We start from the raw sequence: 18,922 nt of genomic DNA on the forward strand, positions 1-18,922 counted from the left end.
CCATCCATCCATCTCTCTATAAATCCATTCATCCAACCATCCTTCTATATATCCTTCCATCCCTTTATCCATCCATCCATCCATCTCTCTATAAATCCATTCATCCATCCATCCCTCTATACATCCATCTATCCATCCATCCATCCATCTCTCTATAAATCCATGTATCCATCCATCCCTCTATACATCCATCTATCTATCCATCCATCCATCTCTCTATAAATCTATTCATCCATCCATCCCTCTATACATCTATTCATCCATCCATCTGTCTATAAATCCATTCATCCATCCATCCCACTATACATCTATCCATCCATCCATCTCTCTATAAATCCATTCATCGATCCATCAGTCCCTCTATACAGCCATCTATCCATCCATCCATCTCTCTATAAATCCATTCATCCATCCATCCCTCTATACATCCATCTATCCATCCATCCATCTCTCTATAAATCCATTCATCCATCCTTCTACATATCCACCCATCCCTTTATACATTCATCCATCCATCCATCTCTCTATAAATCCATTCATCCAACCATCCTTCTATATATCCTTCCATCCCTTTATCCATCCATGGATCCATCCATCTCTCTATAAATCCATTCATCCAACCATTCTTCTATATATCCTTCCATCCCTTTATCCATCCATCCATCTCTCTATAAATCCATTCATCCATCCATCCCTCTATACATCCATCTATCCATCCATCCATCTCTCTATAAATCCATTCATCCATCCATCCCTCTATACATCCATCCATTCATCTCTGTATAAATCCATTCATCCATCCCTTTATACATCCATCCATCCATCTCTCTATAAGTCCATTCATCCATCCATCCCTCTATACATCTATCCATCCATCCATCTCTCTATAAATCCATTCATCCATCCTTCTACATATCCACCCATCCCTTTATACATTCATCCATCCATCGCTCTATAAATCCATTCATCCAACCATCCTTCTATATATCCTTCCATCCCTTTATCCATCCATGGATCCATCCATCTCTCTATAAATCCATTCATCCAACCATCCTTCTATATATCCTTCCATCCCTTTATCCATCCATCCATCTCTCTATAAATCCATTCATCCATCCATCCCTCTATACATCCATCTATCCATCCATCCATCTCTCTATAAATCCATTCATCCATCCATCCCTCTATACATCCATCCATCTCTCTATAAATCCATTGATCCATCCATCCCTCTATACATCCATCTCACTATAAATCCATTCATCCATCCATCCCTCTATCCATCCATCCATCCATCTCTCTATAAATCCATTTATCCATCCATCCCTCTATACATCCATCTATCCATCCATCCAGCTCTCTATAAATCCATTCATCCATCCATCCCTCTATACATCCCTCTATCCATCCATCTCTCTATAAATCCATTCATTCATCCATCCTTCTACATATCCACCCATCCCTTTATACATTCATCCATCCATCCATCTCTCTATAAATTCATTCATCCATCCATCCCTCTATACATCCATCTATCCATCCATCCATCTCTCTATAAATCCATTCATCCATCCATCCCTCTATAAATCCATCTATCCATCAATCCATCTCTCTATAAATCCATTCATTCATCCATCCCTCTATACATCCATCTATCCATCCATCTATCCATCCATCCATCTCTCTATAAATCCATCTATCCATCCATCCATCTCTCTATAAATCCATTCATCCAACCATCCTTCTATATATCCTTCCATCCCTTTATCCATCCATCCATCTCTCTATAAATTCATTCATCCAACCATCCTTCTATATATCCTTCCATCCCTTTATCCATCTGTCCATCCATCTCTCTATAAATTCATTCATCCAACCATCCTTCTATATATCCTTCCATCCCTTTATCCATCTGTCCATCCATCTCTTTATAAATCCATTCATCCATCCATCCCTCTATACATCCATCTATCCATCCATCCATCTCTCTATAAATCCATTCATCCAGCCATCCTTCTACATATCCACCCATTCCTTTATACATTCATCCATCCATCCATCCATCTCTCTATAAATCCATTCATCCATCCTCCTACATATCCACCCATCCCTTTATACATTCATCCATCCATCCAGCTCTCTATAAATCCATTCATCCAACCATCCTTCTATATATCCTTCCATCCCTTTATCCATCCATCTCTCTATAAATCCATTCATCCATCCATCCCTCTATACATCCATCTCTCTATAAATCCATTCATCCATCCATCCCTCTATACATCCATCCATCCATCTCTGTATAAATCCATTCATCCATCCCTCTATACATCTATCCATCCATCCATCTCTCTATAAATCCATTCATCCATCCATCCCTCTATACATCAATCTATCCATCCATCCATCTCTCTATAAATCCATTCATCCATCCATCCCTCTATACATCCATCTATCCATCCATCCATCTCTCTATAAATCCATTCATCCATCCTTCCACATATCCACCCATCCCTTTATACATTCATCCATCCATCCATCTCTCTATAAATCCATTCATCCAACCATCCTTCTATATATCCTTCCATCCCTTTATCCATCCATCCATCCCTCTCTATAAATCCATTCATCCATCCATCCCTCTATACATCTATCCATCCATCCATCTCTCTATAAATCCATTCATCCATCCATCCCTCTATACATCCATCCATCCATCTCTCTATAAATCCATTCATCCATCCATCACTCTATACATCCATCTATCCATCCATCCATCTCTCTATAAATCCATTCATCCAACCATCCTTCTATATATCCTTCCATCCCTTTATCCATCCATCCATCTCTCTATTAATCCATTCATCCATCCATCCCTCTATACATCCATCTATCCATCCATCCATCTCTCTATAAATCCATTGATCCATCCATCCCTCTATACATCCATCCATCCATCTCTCTATAAATCCATTGATCCATCCATCCCTCTATACATCCATCCATCCATCTCTCTATAAATCCATTGATCCATCCATCCCTCTATACATCCATCTATCCATCCATCCATCCATCTCTCTATAAATCCATTCATCCATCCCTCTATCCATCCATCCATCCATCTCTCTATAAATCCATTTATCCATCCCTCTATACATCCATCTATCCATCCATCCATCTCTCTATAAATCCATTCATCCATCCATCCCTCTATACATCCATCTATCCATCCATCTCTCTATAAATTTATTCATTCATCCATCCTTCTACATATCCACCCATCCCTTTATACATTCATCCATCCATCCATCTCTCCATAAATCCATTCATCCATCCATCCCTCTATACATCCATCTATCCATCCATCCATCTCTCTATAAATCCATTCATCCATCCATCCTTCTATAAATCCATCTATTCATCCATCCATCTCTCTATAAATCCATTCATTCATCCATCCCTCTATACATCCATCTATCCATCCATCCATCTCTCTATAAATCCATTCATCCAACCATCCTTCTATATATCCTTCCATCCCTTTATCCATCCATCCATCCATCCATCCATCTCTCTATAAATTCATTCATCCAACCATCCTTCTATATATCCTTCCATCCCTTTATCCATCCATCCATCCATCCATCTCTCTATAAATTCATTCATCCAACCATCCTTCTATATATCCTTCCATCCCCTTATCCATCCATCCATCTCTCTATAAATCCATTTATCCATCCATCCCTCTATACATCCATCCATCCATCCATCTCTCTATAAATCCATTCATCCATCCATCCCTCTATACATCCACCCATCCCTTTATACATCCATCCATCTGCCCATCTCTCTATAAATCCATTCATCGATCCATCCTTCTACATATCCCCCATCCCTTTATACATTCATCCATCCATCCATCCATCTCTCTATAAATCCATTCATCCAACCATCCTTCTATATATCCTTCCATCCCTTTATCCATCCATCCATCCATCCATCTCTCTATAAATCCATTCATCCATCCATCCCTCTATACATCCATCTATCCATCCATCCATCTCTCTATAAATCCATTCATCCATCCATCCCTCTATACATCCATCTATCCATCCATCTCTCTATAAATCCATTCATCCATCCATCCCTCTATACATTCATCTATCCATCCATCCATCCATCTCTCTATAAATCCATTCATCCAACCATCCTTCTATATATCCTTCCATCCCTTTATCCATCCATCCATCTCTCTATAAATTCATTCATCCAACCATCCTTCTACATATCCTTCCATCCTTTTATCCATCCATCCATCCATGTCTCTATAAATCCATTCATCCATCCATCCCTCTATACATCCATCTATCCATCCATCCATCTCTCTATAAATCCATTCATCCATCCATCCCTCTATACATCCATCCATCCATCTCTCTATAAATCCATTCATCCATCCATCCCTCTATACATCCATCCATCTATCCATCCATCCATCTCTCTATAAATCTATTTATCCATCCATCCTTCTATATATCCACCCATCCCTTTATACATCCATCCATCCATCCGCCCATCTCTCTATAAATCCATTCATCCATCCATCCTTCTATATATCCATCCATCCCTTTATACATCTATCCATCTCTTTATATATCCATCCATACATCCCTTATATCTTCAAATTTCTAGCTCCACAATAGCATAAATCCTCCCATGCACATTATATGGCTGCCACAGAACGATTATTCATTTGACAGCTATCTCTCCCCCAACGGTATGAGAGAGCTCCTGCTAGACATCTCTGGTGGCGGCTTATTTCTCAGAGAACAAAAGGATCAGCAGTCCAAAATTGAACATGTTGGATCCTTAACTCCCACAATAATTAATTCTCTACTACCTCCATACACATAGACTGGCAGTCTAACTATCATTATCGACTTGTTCTGCCGATGTATATGGGGGGGCTTAATAGCCAACTATTGGGGAAGGGTTGGGGGATAATCACAAGCTGTTGTGTTTGGTTGTCAGGATATTTAGGTACAGGGTGAAAGGAAGCCTTGCTAGGACTTGGCAAAATTTTGGAAACCTGAATTGAAAACATGACTTTTAAAGATGTTTGACAAATGCGAGGAAAGTGAGCTATGACAGTTCCAGGACCTTCTTAATTGGACTTATGATAAGTTCTAGATATTTCTTGTCTTCTTGGACAGATCTAAGATCATCAACGCTAATTGAAGCCTTAAACATTGTTATTTGGTCAATCACGGTTGGAGGGCTGGAGCACATAACCATGGCTCATCTGACATTGATGAAGAATACCTGTACCTGCTTTTAAGCAAATTCTGTCCTGATTCAATGATGGAGATGTAGAAGTTTCCATTGTCATTTAGGTAATTTCCAAGCATTTCAATCGCTCCTGCACTTAGATGTCCTTCGTCCACCAGGAAAGACTGTTCAAAAGAAGCACAAAACAAGTACGTGATCATCGAACCATCCACAACCAGCTTCTGCGGAGCTTCAAGGTCTGTAATTCTCAACTTTCTTTGCAAACTACATGTTCACATTTCTAGCTCCAGAAAAGCTTAGCAGACATGATGGGACCAAGGTAAAAATCAAGTGATCCAGGCAGAAGTCAGCAGAAGCAAAAGCCCAACTTTGAATACAAAATGGCACTTAATGGAGTATGAGCAAGAAGTAATTTAGGTGCAGGGGAAGATGCCCCAGGTACTGGGTACTAGTGGAGATGAAGGTGGACACCAAGCTACTGTGCCTTTTGCCAAAGTATTCAGATACAATGCTGGAGCACTGACTAGAACCTCTCTCTCCTGGGACTGCTCTAGAATAAATATCCACTTAGAGATCAATAGGAAGGTTATTGGCAATTGTGGAGGACTGTGTGAAGTAACAAGAGTCCTGACTGTAGCCCATGTGAAGTCAACAGGGATTTGGTTTGCAGAAGTTAAGTTCTGCAACGTTGAAAGGGTTTTCTTCAACTATTTCAACTATTTTATTTTTTTTTAACTATGGGCCTAAGAACTAACAGACAGGATGTTACAGTTGTTACTAACTACCTTACTGTTGTGGCCGGCACAGAGCAGTCACAGACCGTTCCTGCCGACGATTCTGTGACTTCCACTGACGTCACATATGACGCGCCCCCAGGGCAGTGGGGTACTCGGTCTCCGGGCCTATGGATGCTGGGGGGTTATATGTCACAGTGGCTGGCCCGGTCCGTGGCCCAGGGCGGTCAACAAAAAGGGGATAGTTTATATGGGATTTGTAGTTTGATCGTAACGCCACCTGTGGTTTCTGGTAATTTGTACCAGCGCTGCTGCAGACCTCTGAGGCAGTTGATAGGGCAGCTAGGATGGAACAGCTCCCCACAGGTGGAGCGGGCCTCAGGGCAGTGTAGCGTTTGACGGTGGGTGGTGATGCTGGGGCTTGTAGTGCAGTCGGGATGGCGCAGCTGAAATAACTGACAGAGGCAGAGGAGTGCAGTCATCCGAGTTTTACTCACAGTTCTTGTTCAAGGTTCTCAGGTACACTGTACGGGTGTCCGCCTCCACGTCGCACTGCGTCTACCAGAACAGGGGTTCAGCACTTTCTCAGATATATCAGGAGTGCTTGACGGAAGCCCGCTTTCTTTATGTTCCTTACTAGACCGACTTCTTGCGCCGGGTCTTCTCCCTCCTGCCCTGCGCTTCCCACACTCAGTCCCGCTCGGGTGCTCTGAAGTCCCTCTGGGCAACCTGGAGTTCCCGGACCTGCTTGACCCTCACGGTGACTAGGATGAGACTGTGGCGACTGCACCATGGAAGTGCATAAGCCTCCGGTTTTTCCAGCCGAGACCTGGAGTAACACGGCTGGTCCAGGGGCCAGTCCCCTTCTTGCGGCCTTGTCCCTCTGACACCTGGCAGATTTGGGGCGTACGGGTGCCGTCCTGCACTCACCGTACCCCCTGGGATCCCTTCTGTAAAACGGAGCCTTTCTCCTCTGCTCCCCTCCTGGGCCTCTACTACTAGGCCCCACTTGTGGAGCAGAGCTCCTGAAGAGACTCTGCGCCCCTCCTTACTCCTCACTCACTTCTCTGTCTTGCCTCTCCTGCCACCCTAAGACGGCTTCCCTTTATATACCTCCTACAATGGTGCTCCCCTATTCTACATCCTGCACCCACACCCATTACTGGTTCCCCCTACCTTTGGTTCCCGCCGCTCCAGACAGGGACAGGGCTCAGCAGGAACACAGTGCATCTTGCCCTTCCAGCCGGCCTGGAGTAGTGTTGTTATGTTCTGCTACCAGAGCTAAGGAAAGAGAGGAGATCTGTCCCTACGATAGAACTCAGCTTAATCCCTACGATGTAACAGGGGACCTGATCCTGCGATCAGACCTGCTAAAGTCCTAAGCTAGTCTGTACGGAGACCTATAGATGTGGGGAAGGAATCCCTACAAGTACTAAGGACTGGGAGGAAAATGGGACACCTCCTAACAGAAATAGTAGCAGACAGACGAACAAACAAAATATATAGAACATAGAGGTCCGTAGACCAAGCAAACTAACAGAGTTAGATACAGAGCACAGGCTAGCTAGAAAGTAGTTATACAATGAAGTCCAGCAAAGCCAGAAGGGCGGAGCAGGATTAAATAGGCCAACAAGGTCATGTGACCAGCAAAGGAAAAAACCTAAGAGCAAGGTTCTAACAGTACCCCCCCTTCTAAGAGGATCCTCCGGATCCCCTAGGACCAGGCTTATCAGGAAATCTCCTGTGAAACGCTCTGATAAGTCTGGACGCGGAAACATCATCCGACCTCACCCAAGAGTTATCCTCGGGTCCGAAACCTTTCCAGGCCACAAGATACTGCAAACTACCTCTATACCGTCTAGAGTTAAGGATGCGAGAAATTTCATATTCCCCGTCCTCCACCACCGGAGGAACAGAGGCAGAGGCGTCACAATCCGATACAACCGCTTTTTTCAACAGAGAGACATGAAGTACCGGATTAATTCTCCAGGAGGTAGGAACCTCCAACCTAACAGCAGATTGGTTGACAACCTGAAGCACCTTAAAGGGCCCTACAAACTTGGGACCCAATTTCTTAGAAGGAATCCTCAACCGCAGATTCCTAGAGGACAACCAAACCATGTCACCAACAGCGAACAAAACCTCCTGTCGTTTCCTATCAAAGTAGTCTTTAGATTTTCTGTTGGCCTCCTGAAGATTACCACGCACATCCGTCCAAACTCTCTCCAAATCACCGGAAAAATTCTCCTCCTCAGGCACGGCAGATCCCAACTTGGAGAACGACCCAAATGACGGATGTCTCCCAGAACAACAAAAAAAAGGCGAACAACCAGCAGAAGAAGATGTATGGTTGTTAAGAGCAAATTCAGCAAGTGGCAGAAACTCAGACCACCCCTCTTGATTGTCTGCCACAAAACAACGCAAGAACTGCTCAACATCCTGGTTTTTCCTTTCTGTCTGGCCATTAGATTCAGGATGATATCCGGACGAGAACGACAAATGAACTCCCAACCTGTCACAAAAGGCACGCAAAAAACGAGCCACGAACTGAGGACCCCTATCAGAAACAATGTCAGTAGGAACGCCATGAAGTCTGACAATTTCCTTGACAAAGGCCTTAGCGAGAGTTTTAGCGCAGGGCAGTTTGACGAAGGGAACCAAGTGACACATCTTGCTAAAACGGTCCACGACCACCCAGATGACAGTAAAACCCTCAGAGGGGGGAAGGTCAGTTATAAAGTCCATAGCCAAATGTGTCCAAGGAGCACTGGGAACCTCCAAAGGACAAAGCAACCCCGCAGCAGGAGTATGTGAGGACTTAGATCTAGCACATATAGTACATTGACGCACCCACTTAATGACTTCCTTCTGCCATCCAGGCCACCAAAAACTGCGACCCACCAGTCTCTTGGTCTCAGAGATTCCGGGATGACCTGCCAACCGAGATTCGTGACACTCAACAAACAAATCTCTCCTAAAGGTCCCAGGCACAAACAACCTCCCATGAGGAGTGTTAGATGGAGCATTCTCCTGTGCTTTAAGAATCTCATCTTCCAAAACGGAGTCCAAAGCAGCAATCACAACACCTTCTTGTAAAATGTTCTCCTCTTTCTCAGCACCGACTATGGGAGAAAAACTGCGAGACAAGGCATCCGCCTTAACATTCTTAGTACCAGGGATGTAAGTAACGGAGAAATTAAACCGCGAGAAAAACAGTGCCCACCTAGCCTGACGGGCATTCAGGCGCTTGGCAGCATCAAGATATATCAGATTTTTATGATCCGTAAGAACCTGAACGGGAAATTCCGCACCTTCCAAGAAGTGGCGCCAGTGTTCAAATGCGAGTTTAATAGCCAATAATTCCCGATTACCAATATCGTAATTCAGTTCAGTCTCCGAAAATTTTTTTGAAAAAAAGGCACAGGGATGTAATCCATCTCCGTTATCCTGAGACAATACTGCGCCAACCCCCACAGAGGAAGCATCAACCTCAACCAAAAACGGCTTAGTCACATCAGGCTGCATAAGGATGGGAGCAGAGGTGAACCTCTCCTTGAGATACACAAAAGCTTCAATGGCCTCAGAAGACCACTGAACCGCATCAGCACCTTTCCTGGTGAGATCGGTCAGAGGTTTGACAATACTAGAAAATTTTTTTATGAATTTTCTGTAATAATTGGCGAAACCTAAAAACCTCTGTATCGATTTCAAACCAATAGGCCTAGGCCATTCCTGCACAGCTTGAACTTTAACCGGGTCCATCTCAAAACCTTCACTGGAGATAATGTAGCCCAAAAAACTAATTCTCTGTACAGCGAACTCACATTTCTCCAGCTTAGCAAAAAGCGAATTGTCCATTAATAACTGTAATACCTCACGTACGCTCCGCCAATGAGACTCCAGATCCGGCGAATAAATCAAAATGTCATCCAAATACACAACCACATTTTTGCCGATCAAAGGTCTAAGGATGTCATTAATAAGATTCTGAAAAAATGCAGGAGCATTAGTAAGACCAAAAGGCATAACCAGATTCTCAAAATGACCCACAGGAGTGTTAAAAGCAGTCTTCCATTCGTCACCCTCCTTCATGCGCAACAGATTGTATGCCCCCTTAAGGTCAATTTTAGAGAACCACTTGGCCCCCATTAACTGGTTAAACAGATCAGGAATCAATGGCAGTGGGTAAGGATTGCGTACAGTAATTTTGTTAATCTCACGAAAATCCAGACAAGGACGTAAACCGCCGTCCTTTTTTTTTACAAAAAAAAATCCAACCGCCACAGGAGACTTAGAGGGCCTAATGTGACCGGCGGCCAAACTTGTCTGTATGTATTCCTCCAAAGCCTTCCTCTCAGGAATAGTAAGGTTAAATAAACGACTTTTAGGAAGACTCGCTCCAGGGACAAATTCAATAGAACAATCATAGTCTCTATGGGGAGGCAAAACCTGCGATTCCTTCTCAGAAAAAACTCTCCAAAAATCCTGAATAGGAACAGGCAATTCTCCCCTATCCAAAGCTGCAATACGCCCGTTACAACACTTGTCATAACATTTATGGCTCCAGGATTTAATTTCACTGGTAGACCAATCCAGTACAGGATTGTGAAATTTTAACCAGGGCAATCCCAATATTACTGGAGAAGGCAAGTTATTCAAAACTACCAAATCCAATTTCTCATGGTGAACACCATTAATAGTGAGGGGAAATTCACAGACCTTGAGAGTAATATTCTTCAAAGGGGAACCATCCACAGAAACCACAGCAATGGGGGATGATAAAGGTTCGGGTTTTAAATTGAGTCTTTCCAAGAATCCCCCATCAATTACATTCAGAGTAGACCCACAATCAACAAACACCCGAAATTCCATTAATTTTTCCTGAGCAATCGTGGAAGCAGCTAAAAATAGACCCTTGGAATTTAAACAGGCAATACGGGCATGACTGACCATTTTTTTTTCTTTCTTCATACGAAGCTCACAGCCTTTAATCAAATGACCAGATTTTCCGCAATAGAAACACAAGCCTTCAGAAAATCTACGGTCTTTTTCTTGAGAGCGAGGTGCCACCGATCCAATCTCCATCGGTTCACCACTGTTAGTACACACATTCTCATAACCAGAAACTGACATAGCAGAGGATTTGCTCTCATTAACCCTTGCACGCAGTCTCCTATCCACCCGTATAGCTAATTGCATAGCCTGTTGCAAATCTTCAGGTGTAGGATAAGCAATTAGCAGGTCTTTAACCCTTTCATTGAGCCCAGCAAGAAATAGACTTTTCAGAGCAGAATCGTTCCACCCTGTTTGAGTAGACCAACGACGGAAATGAGTACAATATTTTTCCACATTACCTGATCCCTGTCTCAAACGTCTTAACTCAGTCTCAGCTGATGAGACACGGTCAGGATCATCATATAATAGCCCCAAAGCAGAAAAAAAACTATCCACTGATCTGAAGCATGTATCACTAGGTTGCAAAGAAAAGGCCCACTCCTGAGGCTCTTTGCGCAAAAGTGACATTATGAACCCTATGCGCTGGGATTCATCCCCAGAGGACTTGGGTCTCAAACGAAAATACAATAAGCAAGCATTTTTAAATGAAAAAAATTCTCGGTGTTCACCAAAAAATAAATCCGGCAAACATACCTTAGGCTCCAAGAAATGTGCTCCAGGACAGTTACTCACGTGCTGACGGAGCTCGGCCACCTCCAGCGAGAGTCCCTGCAGGTGTTTAGCCAAATCCTGAACCGACACCATGATGGAACAGAAAAATCTTTCCTTAGACAATTTGCAGGCTGGACTTACTGTTATGTTCTGCTACCAGAGCTAAGGAAAGAGAGGAGATCTGTCCCTACGATAGAACTCAGCTTAATCCCTACGATGTAACAGGGGACCTGATCCTGCGATCAGACCTGCTAAAGTCCTAAGCTAGTCTGTACGGAGACCTATAGATGTGGGGAAGGAATCCCTACAAGTACTAAGGACTGGGAGGAAAATGGGACACCTCCTAACAGAAATAGTAGCAGACAGACGAACAAACAAAATATATAGAACATAGAGGTCCGTAGACCAAGCAAACTAACAGAGTTAGATACAGAGCACAGGCTAGCTAGAAAGTAGTTATACAATGAAGTCTAGCAAAGCCAGAAGGGCGGAGCAGGATTAAATAGGCCAACAAGGTCATGTGACCAGCAAAGGAAAAAACCTAAGAGCAAGGTTCTAACAAGTGTAGTGTTGGATGCAGGTGTTGGGTTTCCGGGCAGCACTCCCTCCTATCCTAAGAGAAGGAGACACCACACCTCTGGGTGAGGTGCAGTACCTCTGTGGCGACTGAACCCTCAGGGGCGCCACACTCCCCCCTGGTAAAACACAGCACGTCCGCGGGCTGGAACTGAGCAAAAACACGGTATTTAGACATGCAATTTTTAGAATGCATTCGCATATAAGATTATAAACAAAACATTTCTTCCCTTTATGGGAGGCACTTTTCTTTGAACGTTACAGGTTACCATCATTACAAACAGTATAAAACTTTTCACTGACATATATACATTTTCTCACACATCTTGCAGTAAGATCCCAAACAGGGTGTCCATCTCACTGGTAAAGGTGCCAATCAAGCAGCATGAGGGACCCGTCCGAAAACCCTCAATGTAGGCCCTGGGTGTGGCTGCAGGGCATAGACGATCCAGGTCCTGGACCTCGTCTTCGGCCACGCCAAACGGGTTTTTGTTCTGAGGTCTGCGGTTGCAATATAAAACCAATAGAGAGCACTTTAGGAAGTGCAAACTATATACAAAGTCAGTCCTTGGCTGCTCACAGTCCTCAGCCAGAAGTCTGTATACCCTGACGGGTAATTATGCACACAAAAAGAAACAAATTTTCTGTTGGTACCCTTACGGGCAACTTATTTACAATGTTTAGTCCCACCTACTGGTACCTAGTAGTGGGGTCCCCGCCGGTGGTATTTCTGATTCTTGCTGGCTGACCCAGCCGGGTCATCAGCCGTTAACTGCGGGGGGCATGTCCTTTTCCTCCTTGACGATGCGGTATACCTGGAGGGCATACCACCCGCGTTCTCCGTGGTGTCTGGTATAGGTGACACGGTCTCCGGGATACAAATTCCGGTCGGGATGGCCCTGCTCCAGTTGGGGCTCAACATCCCGCCGGTTGACAAAGATGTCCCTGCTGAAGTGGGGATCGCGGATGAAGCCCCACCCAGCCTTTAAGTCGAACTTAACGACCAGTCCCTCTTCACGGGGACTAGGATGGGCTGATTCCGCTTGCCGGACCTGGGCTTTTGCGGCCTTGTTTCGGGCCTCCAACCGCTCGCAACGTGCCCGCCGGGAGCGCCGCTCCTTCTCCAGCTGCAGGAGCTCCCGCCTACAGAATTCCTTTCTCTGCAGGGCTTGGGCTTGGGTCTCCTGCGAGAACCCCATCAGGTACCCGCCCCGGTTGTCCCTACTAAACTCTTCCCCTCCGGGGCAGGCAACCGGGGGCGCTGGTGTTGCAAGTAAAGGGTACTGCTGCTGGTCCTCAAACCTGGCGGACCAGTCGAAGGAGGGCGCACCGTACACCCACACTGGTGCCGGAGATGGCGGTTCCGGAAGGGGGCCGAGCAAGAGGTCCGCGGAGTCATCGCCCGAGGGTGGAGGCTCCGGGAGGGAGTCGAGCAGGAGGTCCTCGGAGTCAGCGCCCGGGGGTGGGGGTTCCGGGCTTAGCAGCTGCTGCAGGGTGTACATGTCTGGGTACGGGGGATGCTGCTGTAGGAGACCCAGGAGCAGGTCGGCGCTTGCAGCGCCCGGGACAGGGGAACTCTTCCTACCTGCTCCTGTGCTGCACACAGTCTCCTGGCGCTCATCTGGCTCCACCGGGGCGCCGCTGATGGTACCCAGGGCGGGCTGCCGCCGAGCTGCTAACTTCTCCAGCAGCTCCTTCTTCCACCTGGCGACCGCTGCCTGCTGGGCCCATTCCACCTGCTGGCTCAGCTCCTGGATCTCGCTCTGGAGGAACTCAGCATCCTCCGGGGAAAGTTTGCTTGTCTCTCCCTCCAGGGTGAGGGGGGGCACTTGCTACTGCAGGCCAGAGGCGGAGGCTTGATCCTGGCTTCCGTCCATGCTGGCTGCCGGGTGCGGTCTGTCTAGACTTGTTAAGACCACACCCTGTCTCCATTCCTTCTCTCCTCCTCCCCTCCCTTTTCGGGGGTGGTTCCATGGCAGCCTGCTGTCGGTCACTCCCTGGGACGTCCTCCCCGCCTTGACGGACACATCTATGCGGACGGTCACAGTTGCAAGGGGTGGGTTGTGCTTTTGGCGCCATTCTGGGACCCGGCCCACGATGTGAGGTTCCATATTGTTGTCTTTAATCACGCACATAATGGCGCCCGTTCTTCTGGGGCAGGCGCCACATTCAATGTGGAAAAACAGTTCTTTAGGCACACAATACCCGCTGATAACGGGCTGGTCACGTATCTTGTTCGTGACGCCAGAAGATGACTCGCCCCCAGGGCAGTGGGGTACTCGGTGTCCGGGCCTATGGATGCTGGGGGGGTTATATGTCACAGTGGCTGGCCCGGTCTGTGGACCAGGGCGGTCAACAAAAAGGGGATAGCTTATATGGGATTTGTAGTTTGATCGTGACGCCACCTGTGGTTTCTGGTAATTTGTACCAGCGCTGCTGCAGACCTCTGAGGCAGTTGATAGGGCAGCTAGGATGGAACAGCTCCCCACAGGTGGAGCGGGCCTCAGGGCAGTGTAGAGTTTGATGGCGGGTGGTGATGCTGGGGCTTGTAGTGCAGTCGGGATGGCGCAGCTGAAATAACTGACGGAGGCAAAGGAGTGCAGTCATCCGAGTTTTACTCACAGTTCTTGTTCAAGGTTCTCAGGTACACTGTACGGGTGTCCGCCTCTGCGTCGCACTGCGTCTACCAGAGCAGGGGTTCAGCACTTTCTCAGATATATCAGGAGTGCTTGACGGAACCCCGCTTTCTTTATGTTCCTTACTAGACCGACTTCTCGCGCCGGGTCTTCTCCCTCCTGCCCTGCGCTTCCCACACTCAGTCCCGCTCGGGTGCTCTGAAGTCCCTCTGGGCAACCTGGAGTTCCCGGACCTGCTTGACCCTCACGGTGACTAGGATGAGACTGTGGCGACTGCACCATGGAAGTGCATAAGCCTCCGGTTTTTCCAGCTGAGACCTGGAGTAACACGGCTGGTCCAGGGGCCGGTCCCCTTTTTGCGGCCTGATCCCTCTGACACCTGGCAGATTCGGGGCGTACGGGTGCCGTCCTGCACTCACCGTACACCCTGGGATCCCTTCTGTAAAACGGAGCCTTTCTCCTCTGGTCCCCTCCTGGGCCTCTATTACTAGGCCCCACTTGTGGAGCAGAGCTCCTGAAGAGACTCTGCTCCCCTCCTTACTCCTCACTCACTTCTCTGTCTTGCCTCTCCTGCCACCCTAAGATGGCTTCCCTTTATATACCTTCTATAATGGTGCTCCCCTACTCTACATCCTCCACCCACACCCACTATTGGTTCCCCCTACCTTTGGTTCCCCCTGCTCCAGCCAGGGACAGGGCTCAGCAGGAACACAGTGCATCTTGCCCTTCCAGCCGGCCTGGAGTAGTGTAGTGTTGGATGCAGGTGTTGGGGTTCCGGGCAGCACTCCCTCCTTTCCTGAGAGAAGGAGACACCACACCTCTGGGTGAGGTGCCGTACCTCTGTGGCGACTGAACCCTCAGGGGCGCCACACTCCCCCCTGGTAAAACACAGCACGTCCGCAGGCAGGAACTGAGCAAAAACACGGTATTTAGACATGTAATTTTTAGAATGCATTCGCATATAAGATTATAAACAAAACATTTCTTCCCTTTATGGGAGGCACTTTTCTTTGAACGTTACAGGTTACCATCATTACAAACAGTATAAAACTTTTCACTGACATATATACATTTTCTCATACATCTTGCAGTAAGATCCCAAACAGGGTATCCATCTCACTGGTAAAGGTGCCAATCAAGCAGCATGAGGGACCCATCCGAAAACCCTCAATGTAGGCCCTGGGTGTGGCTGCAGGGCATAGACGATCCAGGTCCTGGACCTCGTCTTCGGCCACGCCAAACGGGTTTTTGTTCTGAGGTCTGCGGTTGCAATATAAAACCAATAGAGAGCACTTTAAGAAGTGCAAACTATATACAAAGTCAGTCATTGGCTGCTGACAGTCCTCAGCCTGAAGTCTGTATACCCTGACAGGTAATTATGCACACAAAAAGAAACAAATTTTCTGTTGGTACCCTTACGGGCAACTTATTTACAATGTTTAGTCCCACCTACTGGTACCTAGTAGTGGGGTCCCCGCCGGTGGTATTTCTGATTCTTGCTGGCTGACCCAGCCGGGTCATCAGCCATGAACTGCGGGGGCATGTCCTTTTCCTCCTTGACGATGCGGTATACCTGGAGGGCATACCACCCGCGTTCTCCGTGGTGTCTGGTATAGGTGACACGGTCTCCGGGATACAAATTCCGGTCGGGATGGCCCTGCTCCAGTTGGGGCTCCACATCCCGCCGGTTGACAAAGATGTCCCTGCTGAAGTGGGGATCGCGGATGAAGCCCCACCCAGCCTTTAAGTCGAACTTAACGACCAGTCCCTCTTCAAGGGGACTAGGATGGGCTGATTCCGCTTGCCGGACCTGGGCATTTTGCCGCCTTTTTCCGGGCCTCCAACCGCTCGCAACGCGCCCGCCGGGTGCGCCGCTCCTTCTCCAGCTGCAGGAGCTCCCGCCTACAGAACTCCTTTCTCTGCAGGGCTTGGGCTTGGGTCTCCTGCAACCCCATCAGGTCCCCCCCCCGGTTGTCCCTACTAAACTCTTCCCCTCCGGGGCAGGCAACCGGGTGCGCTGGTGTTGCAAGTAAAGGGTACTGCTGCTGGTCCTCAAACCTGGCGGACCAGTCGAAGGAGGGCGCACCGTACAACCACTCGGGTGCCCCAGGTGGCGGTTCCGGAAGGGGGCCGAGCAAGAGGTCCGCGGAGTCATCGCCCGAGGATGGAGGTTCCGGGAGGGAGTCGAGCAGGAGGTCCTCGGAGTCAGCGCCCGGGGGTGGGGCTTCCGGGCTTAGCAGCTGCTCCAGGGTGTACATGTCTGGGTACGGGGGATGCTGCTGTAGGAGACCCAGGAGCAGGTCGGCACTTGCAGCACCCGGGACAGGGGAACTCTTCCTACCTGCTCCTGTGCTGCACACGGTCTCCTGGCGCTCATCTGGCTCTGCCGGGGTGCCGCTGATGGTACCCAGGGCTGGCTGCCACCGAGCTGCTAACTTCTCCAGCAGCTCCTTCTTCCACCTGGCGACCGCTGCCTGCTGGGCCCATTCCACCTACTGGCTCAGCTCCTGGATCTCGCTCTGGAGGAACTCAGTATCCTCCGGGGAAAGTTTGCTTGTCTCTCTCTCCAGGGTGAGGGGGTCACTTGCTACTGCAGGCCAGAGGTGGAGGCTTGATCCTGGCTTCCGTCCATGCTGGCTGCCGGGTGCGGTCTGTCTAGACTTGTTAAGACCACACCCTGTCTCCATTCCTTCTCTCCTCCTCCCCTCCCTTTTCGGGGGCGGTTCCATGGCAGCCTGCTGTCGGTCACTCCCTGGGACGTCCTCCCCGCCTTGACGGACACATCTATGCGGACGGTCACAGTTGCAAGGGGCGGGTTGTGCTTTTGGCGCCATTCTGGGACTGGGCCCACGATGGGAGGTTCCATATTGTTGTCTTTAATCACGCACATAATGGCGCCCGTTCTTCTGGGGCGGGCACCACATTCAATGTGGAAAAACAGTTCTTTAGGCACACAATACCCGCTGATAACGGGCTGGTCACGTATCTTGTTCGTGACGCCAGAAGATGACTCGCCCCCAGGGCAGTGGGGTACTCGGTGTCCGGGCCTATGGATGCTGGGGGGGTTATATGTCACAGTGGCTGGCCCGGTACGTGGACGAGGGCGGTCAACAAAAAGGGGATAGTTTATATGGGATTTGTAGTTTGATCGTGACGCCACCTGTGGTTTCTGGTAATTTGTACCAGCGCTGCTGCAGACCTCTGAGGCAGTTGATGGGGCAGCTAGGATGGAACAGCTCCCCACAGGTGGAGCGGGCCTCAGGGCAGTGTAGAGTTTGACGGTGGGTGGTGATGCTGGGGCTTGTAGTGCAGTCGGGATGGCGTAGCTGAAATAACTGACGGAGGCAGAGGAGTGCAGTCATCCGAGTTTTACTCACAGTTCTTGTTCAAGGTTCTCAGGTACACTGTACGGGTGTCCGCCTCCCCGTCGCACTGCGTCTACCAGACCAGGGGTTCAGCACTTTCTCAGATATATCAGGAGTGCTTGACGGAAGCCCGCTTTCTTTATGTTCCTTACTAGACCGACTTCTTGCGCCGGGTCTTCTCCCTCCTGCCCTGCGCTTCCCACACTCAGTCCCGCTCGGGTGCTCAGAAGTCCCTCTGGGCAACCTGGAGTTCCCGGACCTGCTTGACCCTCACGGTGACTAGGATGAGACTGTGGCGACTGCACCATGGAAGTGCAGAAGCCTCCGGTTTTTCCAGCTGAGACCTGGAGTAACACGGCTGGTCCAGGGGCCGGTCCCCTTTTTGCGGCCTGATCCCTCTGACACCTGGCAGATTCGGGGCGTATGGGTGCCGTCCTGCACTCACCGTACACCCTGGGATCCCTTCTGTAAAACGGAGCCTTTCTCCTCTGGTCCCCTCCTGGGCCTCTATTACTAGGCCCCACTTGTGGAGCAGAGCTCCTGAAGAGACTTTGCTCCCCTCCTTACTCCTCACTCACTTCTCTGTCTTGCCTCTCCTGCCACCCTAAGATGGCTTCCCTTTATATACCTCCTACAATGGTGCTCCCCTACTCTA

The 18,922-nt window shown here is 48.2% G+C and overlaps 1 protein-coding gene across 1 annotated transcript in view; it reads right to left on the reverse strand.

The window, feature by feature from the left end:
• IL4I1 (interleukin 4 induced 1) overlaps nt 1–18,922 on the reverse strand; it is a 51,303-nt gene that overhangs the window by 1,122 nt on the left and 31,259 nt on the right. Inside the window, exon 6 of the mRNA XM_073655245.1 lies at nt 5,329–5,453. Coding sequence (XP_073511346.1) covers nt 5,329–5,453 — 125 coding nt within the window. The remainder of the gene's footprint in view (nt 1–5,328; nt 5,454–18,922) is intronic.

The sequence above is a fragment of the Phyllobates terribilis genome, unplaced genomic scaffold, assembly GCF_046119375.1.
Source record: "Phyllobates terribilis strain yellow unplaced genomic scaffold, ASM4611937v1 Scaffold_12__6_contigs__length_324123572, whole genome shotgun sequence".
NCBI classification, from domain to species: Eukaryota; Metazoa; Chordata; class Amphibia; order Anura; family Dendrobatidae; genus Phyllobates; species Phyllobates terribilis.